Source organism: Neovison vison, chromosome 1 (genome assembly GCF_020171115.1).
Source record: "Neovison vison isolate M4711 chromosome 1, ASM_NN_V1, whole genome shotgun sequence".
In the NCBI taxonomy this organism is placed as follows: domain Eukaryota; kingdom Metazoa; phylum Chordata; class Mammalia; order Carnivora; family Mustelidae; genus Neogale; species Neogale vison.
In genome coordinates, this window is record NC_058091.1 from 46413944 (window position 1) to 46432040 (window position 18097).

General features: G+C 38.3%; 1 protein-coding gene across 3 annotated transcripts in view; it reads left to right on the plus strand.

The window, feature by feature from the left end:
• The window catches only part of UBE3D (ubiquitin protein ligase E3D), a 164263-nt gene that overhangs the window by 15895 nt on the left and 130271 nt on the right, over positions 1–18097 (plus strand). For all 3 annotated transcript variants that reach the window (XM_044246552.1, XM_044246561.1, XM_044246570.1), the window contains one exon: positions 16843–17071. In XM_044246552.1, coding sequence (XP_044102487.1) covers positions 16843–17071 — 229 coding nt within the window. The remainder of the gene's footprint in view (positions 1–16842; positions 17072–18097) is intronic.

Below are 18097 nucleotides of genomic sequence, written 5' to 3' on the forward strand. Positions count from 1 at the left end.
CTAACCGTGACCATCTGGAGGCTGAGTGGTGTAAAGCAGGAGTGGGAGAATGGGACCTTGGGTTTGAACTCCAGCTTCACCACTTAATAGCTGGGGAGCCTTGTCCATGTCACCTCAGGCACTTCTCAAGTTGACGTGAGTCTTCTTCGACATGTCAGGAGGCTGAATCTTGGCGATGGAGAAAACTTAGGAGCTTATTTAGGCCCAACTTCCATTCTAAACAGGAACCCCTGTTGGGTTTCTTTCTCTTCTTTGTAGAAAGAAGACCTATTATTTTTTGCTTAAAATTCTGTAATGCTTGTGATTTGTGTTTGTTCTTAAGTGGACATAATAAGGCCTGTTTTCCAAACCTGTCGGAAGAGTTAAAGGCTGCCATATATATGATAGCAAAAGCTTGACAAGCTCTTTTTAGTTGGTTTTATAGACTCCTTCCACCCCCTTTTGCACTTCGGTCTTATTAGCAAACTAGCAAGTTATCTTGTTTAGTGTGTCAGGTCGTTTTGATTCAGGACTCTATTTTTAAGGTGTCCCAGGGAAATGACCTTATTTTCTCCCTTTTTCTTTCTGAGAAGATAAACATTGACTTGACTTAACCTTTGCCTCACTTAAACAAGGCTTACCTGAAACCCTTTCCTGTCACACCTGTGTGTCTGGCAAGTGTATGCCTCTTGAACAATGCAGAAAAATCTTTAGTAGGAGATTCAAGGCTTTGCTTACATTTCACTCTTGGGCAGCATGCCCCATGCCGGTTTGTTGGAAAAACAAGCATCCTCCAGTATCTGCACAAGGACTTCATGTTGACTTTTTGCATTAAACCCAGTGGTCTTCTCATTTTTCCCTCAGTTATCTGTTTTATGTGGGTGGTAAGGACAGCTTTTGTGCTTGTTAAATATAAAACAAAACCCAAAGAGGTTTATGTGTCCTATAATCAAACCCAACTAACTGTAAGCATCTTTTCCAGGAGGGCACTTTGGGTTAGGTTGATTGATCTGTACCAGGAACTCCTCTCATAAGCGGGTGGAGGAGAGTTAAGATCTGCATACTGGCTAGCCTTAATATCTAGGAATAAGTCATTTTAATTTTCTAGGCCTCAGTTTGCTTATCTGTAAAGTGAGTTGGATTAGATACAACTATAGGAGTCCTACCAGCAGAAAATCCTGTGATGAGTGAACCGCATAAAGTTGTACCTTGGGTTCTGTGATTGATGGTCATTTGGAAAGTGCAAGACTAATCCTTGTTCCTTTTTTTTCCCTTTATTGAAATTATTCTAATCAAGCAAATTATAGAAATAAGGTACAGAGGACTGTTTAATCTATTAAGACTCATTGTAGCTTTTAATACCTATTAGAATCAAGGTACATGAAATCTGCTAATTATAGCAATCTTTTTTTTTTTTTTTTAAAGATTTTATTTATTTATTTGACATAGAGAGACAGTGAGAGAGAGCATGAGCGAGGAGAAGGTCAGAGGGAGAAGCAGACTCCCCGTGGAGTTGGGAGCCTGATGCGGGACTCGATCCCAGGACTCCGGGATCATGACCTGAGCCGAAGGCAGTCGTCCAACCAACTGAGCCACCCAGGCGTCCCAGCAATCTTTTTTTCTTAATTTAGGAACATGTGATTTTAGCCATCTGTTTTGGTCATTTGAAACTAGATAATGCCTCATTTCCTTACCATAAAATTCTCCAGTTTACATTTCTACTAGTTCAGAGTATTTGTATAAAAATTGTCTTAACTTGGGCACCTGGGTGGCTCTGTCAGTTAAGCATCTAACTTGATTTCAGCTCAGGTCATGATCTCAGGTTCGTGAGATCGAGCCACATGTTGGGCTCCATGGTCATTGTGCAGCCTGCTTGGGATCCTCTCTCTCCCTCTCCCTCTGCCCCTTCCCCCACTCTCCCTCGCTAAAAAAAAATTGTCTGAACAGGTACAGTTTTTGATTATGCTAGGCCCTAATACCAAGTAATAATAATGACAGAATTTACTTTTTTGAAAAATAGTCTCAGAAACAGCTGCATGTTCATCGTGTTTAGAATTTGTTTGTATCTCCTAGAAATAAATTCATGCCAGATGTGAGGTACATACATCAGTTGGCCAAACAGACTTTCAGACATAAAAGCTTTTGATTTTCAGTCCATTTGTGAGGTCTCCTAAGGTCTCTGGACAGGCCTTCCTCATTCCACCTGCACCAGCAGAGCTGGGTGTCAGCCAACATTTAGGGAGACTTTGAGAACTCTAGAAGGAAACAAGTAGAATGGACTTTATGGAAACATAAGAGATGTCAGAGTATCCAACCATTTGGTCCACTTGACAGGCCAGCTATAATTACAGTCTGAAACTAACTCCTCCTATGAATGCAGTCACTTTTCTTTGAAAGAGAACAAAGAAGGGAAAAATGAGTACAGGCACAAATTAGATTGTTGATAACATTTTTGGGGAAAAAATGATACTTTTATGAAGTCTAATTGTACTATGTACATAATGGTAATAAAATGTAAAGTTTGGTTCATAGGATTTGTTGTCTACCAGTTGGGCATTACCAGTTGAAGTTATCTAAATTTCGGCAGCCATATTTTGAGCTTTACATATTTGATGTTGTTCTTAAGATTCTTAATGTCCACTTGGTCACAGTCTGTGAAGGCTCTATGTGTGTTACCATTGTTATTATCACTGAGTAATGGTTAATTTTAAAGTTGAGGGGCATTTCATTTTCTTGTCTACATGTTTAGCATCATCAATCAATAGCATTGATTAACATTGTGTATTTTATTTGTCCCTAAAGCTTGTGGTTAAGATGCATTAAAAATAACTAGCAAATTTTAATTTATTGCAAGCATGTGTTGTTGTTCATGTTATTTTAAGTTAAGAGATAATTCAAGAAATCACTTCACTCTTTTTCTGGGCTTCAGCAGGTTTTTACCTAAAAACTGCCTTGAAAAAAATGGTATCTATTTTATTTTGAAAGTTCTCTTGGGAAGTAGATCATATCAAAGTTTCAGAGTTTTCAACAGATATACTTCGAGTAGAGCTGTGATTATAATACATCCTTTCTTCTAAAAGGTTTTAAGTTTTTCAAAATAGCAGAAAAATTCTTTCTGTTGTAAAAACACTTTTATCTTTGCAATGACTTGTAAATTAGGCACTTTCTTGCTCCTGATGTCTTATGTAGATAGTTATGGGATATAATACAGCTTTTATTCATTGTGATACAGGCTCAAGTTCAGTTTGAAATACCACATTTTGTGCTAATGTGCATCAAGTCTCCCAGATCTCTGTCAATCTTGGTGCAGTTTCCTCTCTGTGACCACGTGTGAGATTTTGGCATCTGTGTCTTTTGCACTGTATTGGGAATCTGTTCATTGACACTACATGCAAAATGTCAAGAGACAGAGAATCTTAGTGCTGGAGAAGATTTAGGAACCTATTTAGGTCTGTTTCACACTCTAAACAGGTTCTCTTACTTGCTTCTTTATAAAAATTCAAATCTGACCTGTCACTTCCCTGCTTAAAATTATGTGATGCTTCCCACCTATCTCTAAAAACCAGTCCCTACCCCTTAGGTCGGCATGTCACACCCCACACAGTTTGCCCCCATCCCACCTTTTCTGATGGTCTGCATTGTCAGGGAATGTATTCCAATGGAAAGAATTCAGTTTTGGAATCCAGAAGACCTGGGTTGAGATCCTGCCTTTATTTATCACCTCTAGCTCTGTGAACTTAACACAGATGATTTAACATTTCAGAGCCTATCTTTCCTCTTCTGTAGCAGGGGAATAGAAAGTCTTACCTCATGAAATTGTAGTAAGCATTAAATGGAATAAGGTGTGTGTAGTGCCCACCAGAGGTCTTGTGAAAGTCAGTTAAATATGCAGACTCATGGGGCGCCTGGGTGGCTCAGTTGGTTAAGCATCTGCCTTCAGCTCAGGTCACGATCCTGGGGTCCTGGGATCGAGCCCCATGTCAGGTTGAGCAGCGAACTGCTTCTTCTTCTTCCTCTGCCCCTCCCCTTACTTGTGCTCCCTCTTTCTCTCTGTCTCGAATAAATAAATGAAATATGCAGACTCACAACACTACCACATGCCAGATTTCTTGCCATCTTGCCAGCAGGGCAGCATCAGGAGTTCTGTCAGCAGGAGTCCTGTAGCAGGGGACTCTTGTCTTCCCATGTGACATAGTTCCAGGTATAAAACCCAAAATCCACAATCAAGCAGGTGCAGGAGCTACCTTGAGAAGAAGCCTCATGATCTAAGCAGCCAGTATCTCTTGTAACAGTTCTTTGGCATAGTTTCTAGGTTCCTTGCAAAGAACCATGTTCAGGCAAGTCCAAAGCATGGCGCCCTTATCAGATATTTGCAGCTCACTCATACTTCCTTTCAGTCCAGATGCAATTTACCAGTCAGGGGTCATTTTTACCATAAGTGATGTTGCCTAGCAATATTATTCACGCCTACCATCTACCTGGTTTCCAGGGCAACAGAGCTCACTGATTAAACCAAAAGTGAGATTCTCAAGCAGCAAAGGAAAAGGTTTGTTAACCCTTTTATCCCAGTGTGTAACAGACCCAACAAGGGGCCTATAGTTATCGGGTTATAGTTATCCATATGTGCTTGTTCATTCCTTTAACATGTATTTAAGAACTTACACTGAGGGGTGCCTGGGTGGCTCAGTGGGTTGAAACCTCTGCCTTCGGCTTGGGTCATGATCCCGGGGTCCTGGGATCGAGCCCCACATCGGGCTCTCTGCTCAGCGGGGAGCCTGCTTCCTCCTCTCTCTCTGCCTGTCTCTCTGCCTCCTTGTGATTTCTGTCTGTCAAATAAATAAATAAATCTTTAAAAAAAAAAAAAAGAACTTACACTGAGTCAGGTACTGTGCTAGACACGAGGAATACAGTTATAAGTTAAACAGTTACGGTGCTCATCCGTGATAGCCTTAATTACTTTTATTGTCTGAAGAACTATTTATCTTTCAAAGGTCAGCTCAGGTATTCTTCTCTGAAATCCAGGTACATTCTACTCCCCTAGCATGTTGTGTTTATTGCCCTGAATCTGTGGGTTGGTTTTGTGAATCCATGAATCTCCTAAAGTAATATGCAGATGTTGTGTGCATGTGGGAATATATACCGAAGAAAGGACAAAAGCTTTCATTAAATTTTCAAGGGTATTTAAGCTGTTCCCTCTCCCAACTCCCTGTGAACTTAGAAACATTCTTTCTTTTTTTTAAAAATTTTATTTACATATAATGTATTATTTGCCCCAGGGGTACACGTCTGTTAATCATCAGTCTTACACATTTCACAGCATTCACCATAGCACATACCCTCCCCGAAGTCCCTAACCCAAACACCCTATCCCTACACTCCCACCCCCTGCCAGCAACCCTCAGTTTGTTTCATAAGACTAAGAGTCTCCCATGGTTTGTCCCCCTCCCGATCCCATCCTGTCCCACATTTTCCCTCCCTACCCTACCTGGGCCCCCTGCCCTGCCCCTCAGATTCCTTATACCAGAGAGATCATAGGATAATTATCTTTCTCTGATTGACTTATTTCACGTAGCATGTTACCCTCTAGTTCTATCCATGTAGTTGCAAATGGCAAGATTTCATTTTTTGATGGCTGCATAGTATTCCTGTGTGTGTGTGTGTGTGTGTGTGTGTGTGTGCATACCACATCTTCTTTATCCATTCATCTCTTGATGGACATCTAGGTTCTTTCCATAGTTTGGCTATTTGTGGACATTGCTGCTATAAATATTTAGGTGCATGTGCCCCTTTGGATCACTGCATTTCTATCATTAGAGTAAATACCCAGTAGTGCAATTGCTGGTTCCTAGGGTAGTTCTATTTTCAACTTTTTGAGGAACCTCCATACTGTTTTCCAGAGTGGCTGCACCAGCTTGCATTACCACCAACAATGTAGGAGGGTTCCCCTTTCTCCACATCCTCGCCAACATCTGTTGTTCCCTGACTTGTTAGTCTTAGCCATTCTGACTGGTGTGAGGTGGTATCTCATTGTGGTTTTGATTTATATTTCCCTGATGCCAGGGGATATCAAGCACTTTTTCATGTCTCTATTGGCCATTTGGATGTCATCTTTGCTGAAATGTCTGTTTATGTCTTCTGCTCATTTTTTTTTTATTTTTTTAAATTTTTAAAGATTTTTATTTATTTATTTATTTATTTGACAGACAGAGATCACAAGTAGGCAGAAAGGCAGGCCGATAGAGAGGAGGAAGCAGGCTCCCTGCTGAGCAGAGAGCCTGATGCGGGGCTCAATCCCAGGACTCTGGGATCATGACTTGAGCTGAAGGCAGGGGCTTTAACCCACTGAGCCACCCAGGCGCCCCTTCTGCCCATTTCTTAATTGGATTATTTCTTCTTTGTGTGTTGAGTTTGAAAAGTGTTTTCTAGATTTTGGATACTAGCCCTTTATCTGATATGTCATTTGTGAGTATCTTCTCCCATTCTGTCAGTTATCTTTTGGTTTTGTTGATTGTTTCTTTTGCTGTGCAAAAGCTTTTGATCTCGATGAAGTCCCAATAGTTCATTTTTGCCCTTGCTTCCCTTGCCTTTGGTGAAAATTCTAGGAAGAAGTTGCTGCAGCTGTGGTCAAAGAGGTTGCTGCCTGTGTTCTCCTCAAGGATTTTGATGGATTCCTTTCTCACATTGAGGTCTTTCATCCACTTTGAGTCTATTTTTGTGTGTGGTGTAAGGAAATGGTCCAGTTACATTCTTTTACATGTGGCTGTCCAGTTTTCCCAGCATCATTTGTTGAAGAGACTGTCTTTTTTCAACTGGACATTTTTTCCTGCTTTGTCGAAGATTAGCTGACCATAGAGTTGAGGGTCCATTTCTGGGCTCTCTATTCTGTTCGGTGATCTATGTGTCTGTGTTTTATGCCAATACCATACTGTCTTGATGATTACAGCTTTATAATAGAGCTTGAAGTCTGTAATTGTGATGCCACCAACTTTGGCTTTCTTTTTCAACATTTCTCTGGCTATTTGAGGTCTTTTCTGGTTCCATAAAAATTTTAGGATTATTTGGGGTGCCTGGGTGGCTCAGTGGGTTAAAGCCTCTGCCTTCGTCTCAGGTCATGATCCCAGGTCCTGGGATCGAGTCCCGCATCGGACTCTGCTCAGTGGAGAACCTGCTTCCCCCTCTCTCTCTGTCTGCCTCTCTGCCTACTTGTGATCTCTGTCTGTCAAATAAATAAATAAAATCTTTTAAAAAAAATTTAGGATTATTTGTTCCATTTCTTTAAAACACACTGATGGTATTTTGATAGGGATTGCATTAAATATGTAGATTGCTTTAGGTAGTGTAGACATTTTCACAATATTTGTTCTTCCAATCCGTGAGCATGGAACATTGTTCCATTTCTTCATGTCTTCCTTTCATGAGTACTTTATAGTTTTCTGAGTACAGATTCTTTGCCTCTTTGGTTAGGTTTATTCCTAGGTAGCTTATGGTTTGGGGTGTAATTGTAAATGGGTTTGGCTCCTTAATTTCTCTTTATTCTGTCTTGTTGTTGGTGTATAGAAATGCAACTGATTTTTGTGCATTGATTTTATATCCTGACACTTTACTGAATTCCTGTATGGGTTCTAGCAGTTTTGGAGTGGTCTTTTGTGTTTTCGACATAGAGTATCATATTATCTGCAAAGAGTGAGAATTTAACTTCTTCTTTGCCAATTCAGTTGCCTTTTATTTCTTTTTGTTGTCTGATTGCTATGTTGAATAGCAGTGGTGATAGTGGACGTCCCTGCCGTGTTACTGACCTCAGGGGAAAACTCTCAGTTTTCCCCCATTGAGAATGGTATTTGCTGTGGGTTTTTTATAGATGACTTTGATGATATTGAGGTATGTACCCTCTGTGCCTACACTGTGAAGAGTTTTGATCAAGAAAGGATGCTGTACTTTGTCAAATGCTTTTTCAGCATCTATTGAGAGGATCATATGGTTGTTGTTTTTTCTTGTATTAATGTATTGTATCACATTGATTGATTTGCATATGTTGAACCAACCTTGCAGCCCAGGAATAAATCCCTCTTGGTCGTGGTTAATGATCCTTTTAATATACTTTTGGATTCTATTGGCTAGTATTTTGGTGAGAATTTTTGCTTCCGTGTTCATCAAGAATATTGCTCTGTAATTCTCCTTTTTGAGTGGGTCTTTGTCTGGTTTTGGGATCAAGGTAATGCTGGCCTCATAAAATGAGTTTGGAAGTTTTCCTTTCATTTCGATTTTGGGGAACAGTTTCCGGAGAGTAGGTATTAATTCTTTTTTAAATGTTTGGTAGAATTCCCCTGGGAAGCCATCTAGCCCTGGGCTCCTGTTTGTTGGGAGATTTTTGATGGCTGCTTCAATGTCCTTAATGGGTATGGATCTGTTCAGGTTTTCTATTTCTTCCTGGTTCAGATTTGGTAGTTTATATGTCTCTAGGAATGCATCCCTTTCTTCCAGATTGTCAAATTTCCTGGTGTATAGTTGCTCATAATATGTTTTTTTTTTTTAAGATTTTATTTATTTATTTAACAGACACAACAAAAGTAGGCAGAAAGGCAGACAGAGGGAGAGGGAGAAACAGGCTCTCTGTTGAGCAGGGAGCCCGATGTGGGGCTTGATCCCAGAATCCTGGAATCATGACCTGAGCTGAAGGCAGCCACTTAACCGACTAAGCCAGCCAGGCGCCCCGCTCATAATATGTTCTTATAATTGTTTGTATTTCTTTGGTGTTGGTTGAGGTCTCTCCTCTTTCATTCATGTTTTTATTTGGATCCCTTCTCTTTTCTTTTGGATAAGTTGGGCCATGGGTTTATCAATCTTATTAATTCTTTCAAAGAATCAGCTCCTAGTTTCATTGATTTGTTCTACTGTTCTTTGGTTTCTATTTCATTGATTTCTGCTCTGATCTTTATGATTTGTCTTCTCCTGCTGGGTTTAGGCTTTCTTTGTTCTTCTTTCTCCAGCTCCTTTAGGTGTAGGGTTAAGTTTTGTATTTGAGACCTTTCTTGTTTCTTGAGAAGGGCTTGTATCACTATATACTTTCCTCTCAGGACCATGTTTGCTGTGTCCAGAAGATTTTGAACAGTTGTGTTTTCATTTTCATATGTTTCCATGAATTTTTAAAGTTTAATTTCCTGGTTGACCCCTTTATTCTTTAGTAGGATGCTCTTTAGCCTCCATGTATTTGAGTTCTTTCCAACTTTCCTCTTGTGATTGAGTTCTAGCTTCAGAGCCTTGTGGTCTGAAAATATGCAGGGAATGATCCCAATCTTTTGGTACCTGATTTGTGGCCCAGGATATGATCTATTCTGGAGAATGTTCCTTGTGCACTAGAGAGGAATGTGTATTCTGTTACTTTGGGATGGAATGTTCTGAATAGATCTGTGATGTCCATCTGGTCCAGTGTGTCATGTAAGGCCTTTCTTTTCTTGTTGATCTTTTGCTTGGATGATCTGTCCATTTCAGTGAGGGGGGTGTTAAAGTCCCCTACTATTATTGTATAATTGTTGATGTGTTTCTTTGATTTTGTTATTAATTGATTTATATAGTTGGCAGCTCCCATGTTAGGGGCATAGATATTTAAAATTATTAGATCTTTTTGTTGGACAAACCCTTTGAGTATGATATGGTATCCTTCCTCATTACTTATTATAGTCTTTGGCTTAAAATCTAATTTATCTGATATAAGTGTTGCTACCCCAGCTTTCTTTTGATGTCCATTAGCATGGTAAATGATTTTCTACCCCCAAACTTTAAATCTGGAGGTGTCTTTGGGTCTAGAATGAGTTTCTTGTAGACAGCATATTGATGGATCTTGTTTTTTTAATCCATTCTGATACCCTGTGTCTTTTGATTGAGGCATTTAGCCCATTTACATTCTAGGTAACTATCGAAAGATAGGAATTGAGTGCCATTGTGCTGTTACTGTATATTGTCTCTGTTTCTTTCTGGTCTGTTACTTTTACGCTCTCTCTTTGCTTAGAGGACCCCTTTTAATATTTTCTGTAGGGCTGGTTGGTTGGTGTTTGCAAGTTCTTTTAAGTTTTGTTTTTCCTGGAAGCTTTTTATCTCTCATTCTATTTTCAGTGACAGCCTAGCTGGTTATAGTATTCTTGGCTGCATATTTTCTCATTTAGTGCTCTGAATATATCATGCCAGTCCTTTCTGTTCTGCCAGGTCTCCATGGATAGTCTGTTGCCAATCTAATATTTCTACCATTGTATGTTACAGACCTCTTGTCCCAAGCAGCTTTCAGGATTTTCTTTGCCACTGAGACTTGTAAATTCTACTATTAGATGATAGGGTGTGGATCTCTTTTTATTGATTTTGAGGCGGGTTCTATGTGCCTTCTGGATTTTGATGCTTGTTCCCTTTGCCAAATTAGGGAAATTCTCTGCTATAATTTGTTCCAATATACTTCTGCCCCCCTGTCTCTTCTTCTCTGGGATCCCAATTATTCTAATAATGTTTTGTCATATGGTATCACTTATCTCTTGAATTCTCCCCCCGTGGCCCAGTAATTGTTTTTCTTTTACTCAGCTTCTTTATTCTCTATTATTTGGTCTTCTCTATCACTAATTCCCTCTTCTGCCTCATTTATCCTAGCAGTAAAAACATCCATTTTTTGTTGCACCTTATTAATAGCTTTTTTAATTTCAACTTGGTTAGATTTTAGTTCTTTTATTTCTCCAGAAAGGGATTTTATTTTTCCAGTAAGGAATTCTCTAATATCTCCCATGCCTTTTTTGAGCCCAGCTAGCACCTTGATAATCATCATCCTGTACTCTATTTTCCGACATCTTACTAATGTCTGTATTAATTAAGTCCCTAGCTGTTGGTACTGCCTATTGTTCTTTTTTTTTTTTTTTGTGGTGAGTTTTTAAAAAATTTTTTATTTTTTACTTATTTATTTGACAGAGAGAGAGAGATCACAAGTAGGCAGAGAGGCAGGCAGAGAGAGAGGGGGAAGCAGGTTCCCTGCTGAGCAGAGAGACTGATGCGGGGCTCGTTCCCAGGACCCTGAGATTGTGACCTGAGCTGAAGGCAGAGGCTTAACCCACTGAGCCACCCAGGTGCCCCGTGGTGAGTTTTTCTGCCTTGTCATTTTATCCAGATAAGAGTAGATGAATGAATGAGAGAATAGAATACTAGAAGGGTAACAATGACCCCAGAAAAACATACATTAACCAAATCAGAAGAGACCTGAAACTGGCAGGAGAAGAAAGGGGGAAAGAAAGGAAACAAACAAACAAAAATATATATATGTGTGTGTGTGTATAATATATATATTTGTATGTATATACACACACCCATATAAATATTAATGTAAATATTAGATTAATATTTATATTAATATTAACATTATTAATATAATCTAATATATTATTAAAATTAAATATTTTATTTTTATTTTAAATTTAAATATGTTAATATTTATATTAAATATTAATATAAATATAATTAAATATAATTTATTTTAGACTCTAATATAAATATTAGATGGGCAAATAGAACAGAGCTGCACACTTGATTTTGGCTGTATTTGGTCTCTTAGAAATAACTACGTCCCAATATTTTAAATAATGAAAAACTTATATATATACAAAAAGAAGGGCAAACACAATAAAGGCATGGAATATGAGTGTAAAGATGAAAACTTAAAAAGATTTTTTTTTAATTTATTTTTTTAAAGATTTTATTTATTTATTTGACAGAGAGAGATCACAAGTTGGCAGAGAGGCAGGCAGAAAGAGATGAAGGGAAGCAGTGTCCCTGCTGAGCAGAGAGCCCGATTGGGGGTCTTGATCCCAGAACCCTGGGATCCTGACCTGAGCTGAAGGCAGAGACTTTAACCCACTGAGCCACCCAGGCACCCCTAAAAAAGATTTTTAGAAAGGAATTGATAAGATAAGACGTTGGTTAAAAAAAAAAAAAAAATGAGGAAATAATGTGATCACGGTGGAAAATAGAACAAATCAATACACTTGATTTAGGGTACATTTTGATCTATTAGAAGAAATTGTATGCCAAAATTTTAAGGAGAAAAAGACCTATATGTATACAAGAAATAAGGTTAAATACAATGAAGGGATAACATATGAATATAACAATGAAAATTAAAAGATATTTTTGAAAAGGTGTTGATAAGATAAAATAGTTAAAAAACATTAAAATAGGAAAGTGGAAAATTTAAAAAGTAGAATAAGAAAAAAAATTAAAAAAATTTAACTTTGAAAGACTAAAGGATCATGGGCAAAAAACCATGAATTCTATGTGTTGCTTTCCCCTAGGTCTGGAGTTCTGCAGTTCTCATTGAGCAGTGAACTTGGTCTTGGCTAGGTGTTCTTGCTCATTTTATGGAGTACGGGCCTGTTGTAGTGATTCTCAAATGTCTTTGCTGGAGTTGGAATTGCACTGCCCTTACCAGGGGCCAGGCTAAGTAATCTGCTTGGGTTTGCTCTCAGGAGCTTTTGTTCCCTGTACAACTTTTGTTCCCTTGTACAACTTTGGAGGATAGAATGAAGATGGAGGCCTCCCAATCTCTGGCTCTGTAGGAGCTGAGAACTCAGGTTCCCCTCTCCTCAGTGCACCCTCAAAGTAAAGCAGTCAATCCCTCCCATCTCCCTGGTCTCCGGCTGCATTCTGAGCTCACCCGGCCTGTGACTGAGTATTTTTATCTCAGGCGAATGGCCCCATTTAGAGTTTCCAAACCCATTTGGAGATTCCTGCCGCACTCTCCTGCACTGGTCTTTTTGGAGGAGGAAGGAGGGGGTCTCCCCTCCTTGGATCTGCTGCTTGTGAGGTCCCTGCTTGAAAAGCAGTGGTACATCTGTGCCTTGGATCATTGTTTAAATTAATCCCGAGCTGAGAGCCCACTGCCCAGCTTTGTCTCTGCTGGCATTTACCATGCTCCATTACCTGGGACTTCTACCACACTCAGACACCCCGTGTCTTTCCATGACCCCGTGGGTCCCGAGACGACACTGACCCAGTGAGGGCTCCACCCCTTGCTTAGCCTTTGGAGTGACGTCCAGACTTCTAAAAGTTCCAATTTTATGCTGTGCTGCTCTCTTACTTGCCAGGAGCCGGGCCCTCCCTGCCGAGGTGTATGGTCCCATCATTTAGGATTCACTTCTCCCTACATCCTGTCTTCTGGAAAGTGGTGGATTTTCTGTTCCTGGTGTTGCTGCTCTTCCTCTCTTCTATCTCCTGTTGAATATGTTGGTGTTCAGAATGGTTTGATAATAATCTAGCTGAACTGCTGGGACCTGATGATATCTCGGTCTCCTACACCTCTGCCATCTAGCTCCTTCTCCCTAGAACCATTACTTTGGTATGAGCATTTGTGATATTTATATTTTAAAGTTTTATTATTTGCTCATAGGTCTATATCTACTGCTGGAACCCTGAGTGCCTTGAGAGAGGGAACTGTATTAATATTTTTTGTCAACTGAATGCCTACTTGTAGAAGACTTTTAGAAAATGGATGTTGAAAGACTCACTTAATATCCTAAACAAGCTCAGCAGCTTGAGTGATGCTACTAGGGTACATTTCCTAATTTGAAAGGGAAAGTTCTTCTTTATGTTAAACCAAAATCAGCCTTTCTTCTTCCTATTTGTCCTCTGGATTCATAAATTAAATGTCTACTCTCTTCCATATTGTAATTGCCTTTTTTCTTTAGATTGACACATTTTAATATATTTTAATTTTATATTGATATAAGAACAGTAAGAAAGAGATCTAGAAGAATAATCATTAAATAGTAAGAGAGTAAATCACATTATAGTTACCAATCCCTCTCCCCCATCCCTGATCAAATAGCCAAGAAGCAATCCATGAGTGCACTTGCTGATAGGGCTCTAGGTGGAATGTTTGATGGTTCCCTGGGTTTGTTGTTGCTGGTGGATCCAGAATTACTGGGTAGAGGCCTGTGGTGGATCAGTGCAGTGGAACAGCTGTTAGCCTTTGTGGATCTTGGCTTTGGGCTGGTGCTTGAGAAGCTGGGTGAGGTGGTCATGGAACTGCTGCCCAAAGACCTGCTTCCACAACTCACTTTCCAGAGACTCCAGTGGGAGAAAGTAGTATGTTCACCTGTCATTTTTTTATTGGTGGTTTTTTTTTAAACTTTTATTTAAATTCCAGTTAGTGTACAGTGTAATATTAGTTTCAAATGTACAATTTAGTGATTCAGCTCTCCCATACAACACCCGGTGCTCATCACAACAGTCCCCAACACCTACTTAACCAATCACCTTACTCCCCTCCCCTCTGGTAACCATCAGTTTGTTCTTTGTAGTTAAGAGTCTTTATGATACTCATAGTTGAGGAGATAAAGGAAAAAGGATTAACATGGGGGAAATCATTAAAAAATGATACATTTGCATCTCAAATATTTTAACTTAAAACATGCAAATGTATATTAATTTACTAATATTTTATTATGGAACCAGTATCTTTTTGTTGAACATGACTCTACTGTTGTGTAGCTTTTCTTTACTATCACGTATTTCATTGTTAACCCTTTTATCCCAGAGGCAACAGATTCATCATCTACAAGTTCTAGCATCTGTTTTCTTAAATGGAAGGAGAAGTTAGATATTCTTAAAGCAATGGAATTGTAGACTTTTCTAGATTTTTACTCTTCCTCCCTTTTTCCAATGTTCTATTGTTATATCTCCCATGTCTTACCAGTTAATTTCTTTTTTTTTTTACAGCTGGCTTTTATTTTGTCTGCAACTTTTAGTTTCAGGGGAATAGCAATTTGTATTTCCTTGGTTTACATACTATTTAATTAAATTATGTAACTAAAATAAGGTATAAGTGGCATAAACAGGTCTGTGATCAAATACAGTTGACTCTTAGCACATGTTTCTGTGCATAGGAACAGAGGTGTGCAAGTATTCAGGCTGCTTTAAACATTCATACTACTCACTGGCATTAAGAAGACCATGAACATGTTTTTAGTTTCAGTTTTTCTCAGGATTAATTATTTTGAAGTTTCTCATGATTCTGCCCATATTTCTTCTCCTCTTAGACTATGGGTCTCCCTAATTTAGAGTAGAATAGAGATAAATCATGTTTAGCTTTTCTTCTGATAAAGTCCGAGGTATCAATTGTTGTCCAGAAAAAAATGAAACCATTGGAAAAAAAAACAAAAACAAACCAATATTATATTTATATTAATAAATATAAGGGCCTACTTAATCATGAGGCTCTTTTAAACATAAAAAATAATAGTAGAGTAGAGCTCAGTTTCTTTCCTCTCGAGTGTGGTCTGGGCTTAGTGACTCATTTCCAAGGAATAGAGTTTGCAAAGGGAGGAATAGTAGCTTTATAAGTGGAGAAACCTGGTAGATACTGGCTGGCCAAGTGTTCAAGTTTAACAGCAATAGTGATAAGTCATATTGATTGAGAGAGTGTACCCTCTGATAAAATGTGCTGAGAAGGTCACTTCACTTCTGTGATATTCTTTCCCAAACCTGTAACCCCAGTCTAATCTTGAGAAAACATCAGACAAACTTAAATTGAGGGATATTCTATAAAACACCAGACCCACTGCTCTTCAAAAATTTCAAGGTCCTAAAAAATAAGGACAGACTAAGAAAATATAGCAGACTAAAGGAGACTAGGGAAACATGATGACTAATGGCATTATGTTATCATGAATTGGATCCTAAATCAAAGGAAAAAAGGGCAGTAATGGAAAAACTAGGGAAAACCAGATAAAGTCTGTAGTTTTGACAAATCTTCCATGGTTATATAAGATGTTAACCTCAGAGAAAGCTGGGTGGAGTGTATATGAGGACTATCTATACTGTTTTTGAAACTGTTCTGTAAATTTAAAATTATTCCTAAATAAAAAGTTTATTGCAAAATAATTAATGGGAGAAATCACAGAAGAAAGTTTTAGGTAATTTGAAATTTAAGACAAACCAAATTAAAGGGCAATAACATTGAAAAAGTATTTGTCACAGATGATGGATGAAGGCTAATATTCTCAAGATAGAATATACATTTAAAAATTAGTAAGTACATACTAATACCTCATTAGAAAATAGTCACTGATCACAACTCACAGAAGAAACATGCTGGTCAATAAATATGAGAGCTAGTTCAATCTCACTAGTAATTAAAGAGTTGCCAATTAAATCAGTATATATGGAGAATATTTTCACCCTTAGGTGGAAAAGTGATAGTATTCTGAAGAAGGTAGGTGGAAGAATTATAGATTCGTATAGCCTTTCTGAAAAGCAGTTTGCTGATATGTGTGGGGTTTTAAAATATGGATATCATTGTGATTGTGATCTCACATTTGCAAGATTTTTTTCCCAAGGAAATCGTCAGATATGTATACAAATTTTTTAACAGGAAGGTTCATCACAGGGTTGTTGATACTGAGAAACTGAATATCCACCAGTAAGGGAATGATCTAAAAGTTTTTGCAAGCCTGTAGAATAGAGTGGAGTCATTAAGAATCTTAATATAACTAAATAAACAGTGAAAGCAAGATACCGTTGGTGTATAACTTCTGATCCCAGACTGCATACGTGCATACAGTTATGTTTCTTGGAAGGATTGCAAGGAAATAACCCATCATTTACAAAGTAGTTACTTGTCTTTTGGTGGTAAGGAAAGGATGATTTTTATTTCTTTTATAACTTTATACATTTTCAAACTGCCTAAGGTAAGTATATATTACTTTTGTAATCTGGGGGGGAAAAATCATCACTGCAGACAATGTGGTTAATGAGTTTCTTTTATCTTTCATGCTGATTTAATTAAGAAAATGCTACATTTCCATTTTGTTCTTTAAAAATTGTTCTTCCTCTCTCTACTAGGAAGCTCCTCAGGGTGCTCCCATTGCCGAGTGAGAACTGGGGAGCGCTAGTTGAAGAATGGTGTTGTCATCCTGACCCCTTTGCTAATAAGCCTCTTCATCCACAAGAGAATGACTGTTTTATTGGAGACTCTTTCTTCTTGGTGAATTTAAGAAGTGATTTATGGCAGCCAAGACCTGAACTAGCCCCAGTGGAGACACAGTGTCCTTCTGAGAACCATTTTAAATTGGTAAAATATCTTTTCAAAATAAATGCTAATTTGGAGGTTGGCTTAGAAACTGGCTTCTCCTATCTTTTCTTAATTACAGCATGCTACACATACTGTTCCAAGGACCAAAATCCATGATTTTCAACTGTCGCTATTCACCAACTCTATTCTGTTGATAGAGGAAGAGCCTTAGACCAGCCTTAGACTTTCTGGTCTAAGGCCTTAGACCAGAACAGCTTAGGGCTGGAAGAAGAGGACTTTTTCATGGATAGAATTGGGAATGTTACCATTTTACAAGCCCAGATGCCCCACTTTCTTGTTTTTAGGACAACATACCATACTCTATATAGTCTGATTTGAATTAAAAGTGTTCTTTTATTCCATGATATGTACTATACAGTTAGGCCTAAGTATTTCTCTGTGTCTGCCTCTTGTTAAGACTTCTGCTGATGTCATAAAAGCAGATGCCATCAAGGAAAAAGAGAAAGTGAAGGAGTCCACATATGGAAATGAAGCTTGTGCTACCAACTCCAAGTTGGTGGTGGACCATGTGAGGTCAGCTGCCCCTTGCTGTAGAAGTTGCTTTAAGGAGAAAGCAGTTTCCTTTCACTGCAGAGAACAAGTGGTTTACCTTACTTTAAAAGAAAATCAATGGCATTGACTTGGCCCTTGTGAGAAATCATTCTCCTGATGGCAAGTCAATACAGATCTGATTTAAAAAGTAAAGAAATTCATTGCCAGACAATCTTCATTTTAACATCTGATTATCAGTAGGAATAAAAGCATTGTACATTAAATTTCATTTAATTTTTGTAACAAAAACTGAACCACTTAAGGAAATGTACATTAGTTGGGCAGCTCTCAGGTTTTAAGTTAGTTTATAGAACTGTTTTATATTTTGAGGGAAGATTACAGAAGTTCATCAAAGATTGAAGTTATCAGAATTATTTAAGTGCCTTATCTCTCGCCATAAACACCCATCCCTTTACCTAAATATGGTTCGTTTAAAATTATAGTACTTTACCCTTGTATAGTTTTCAAAAACAA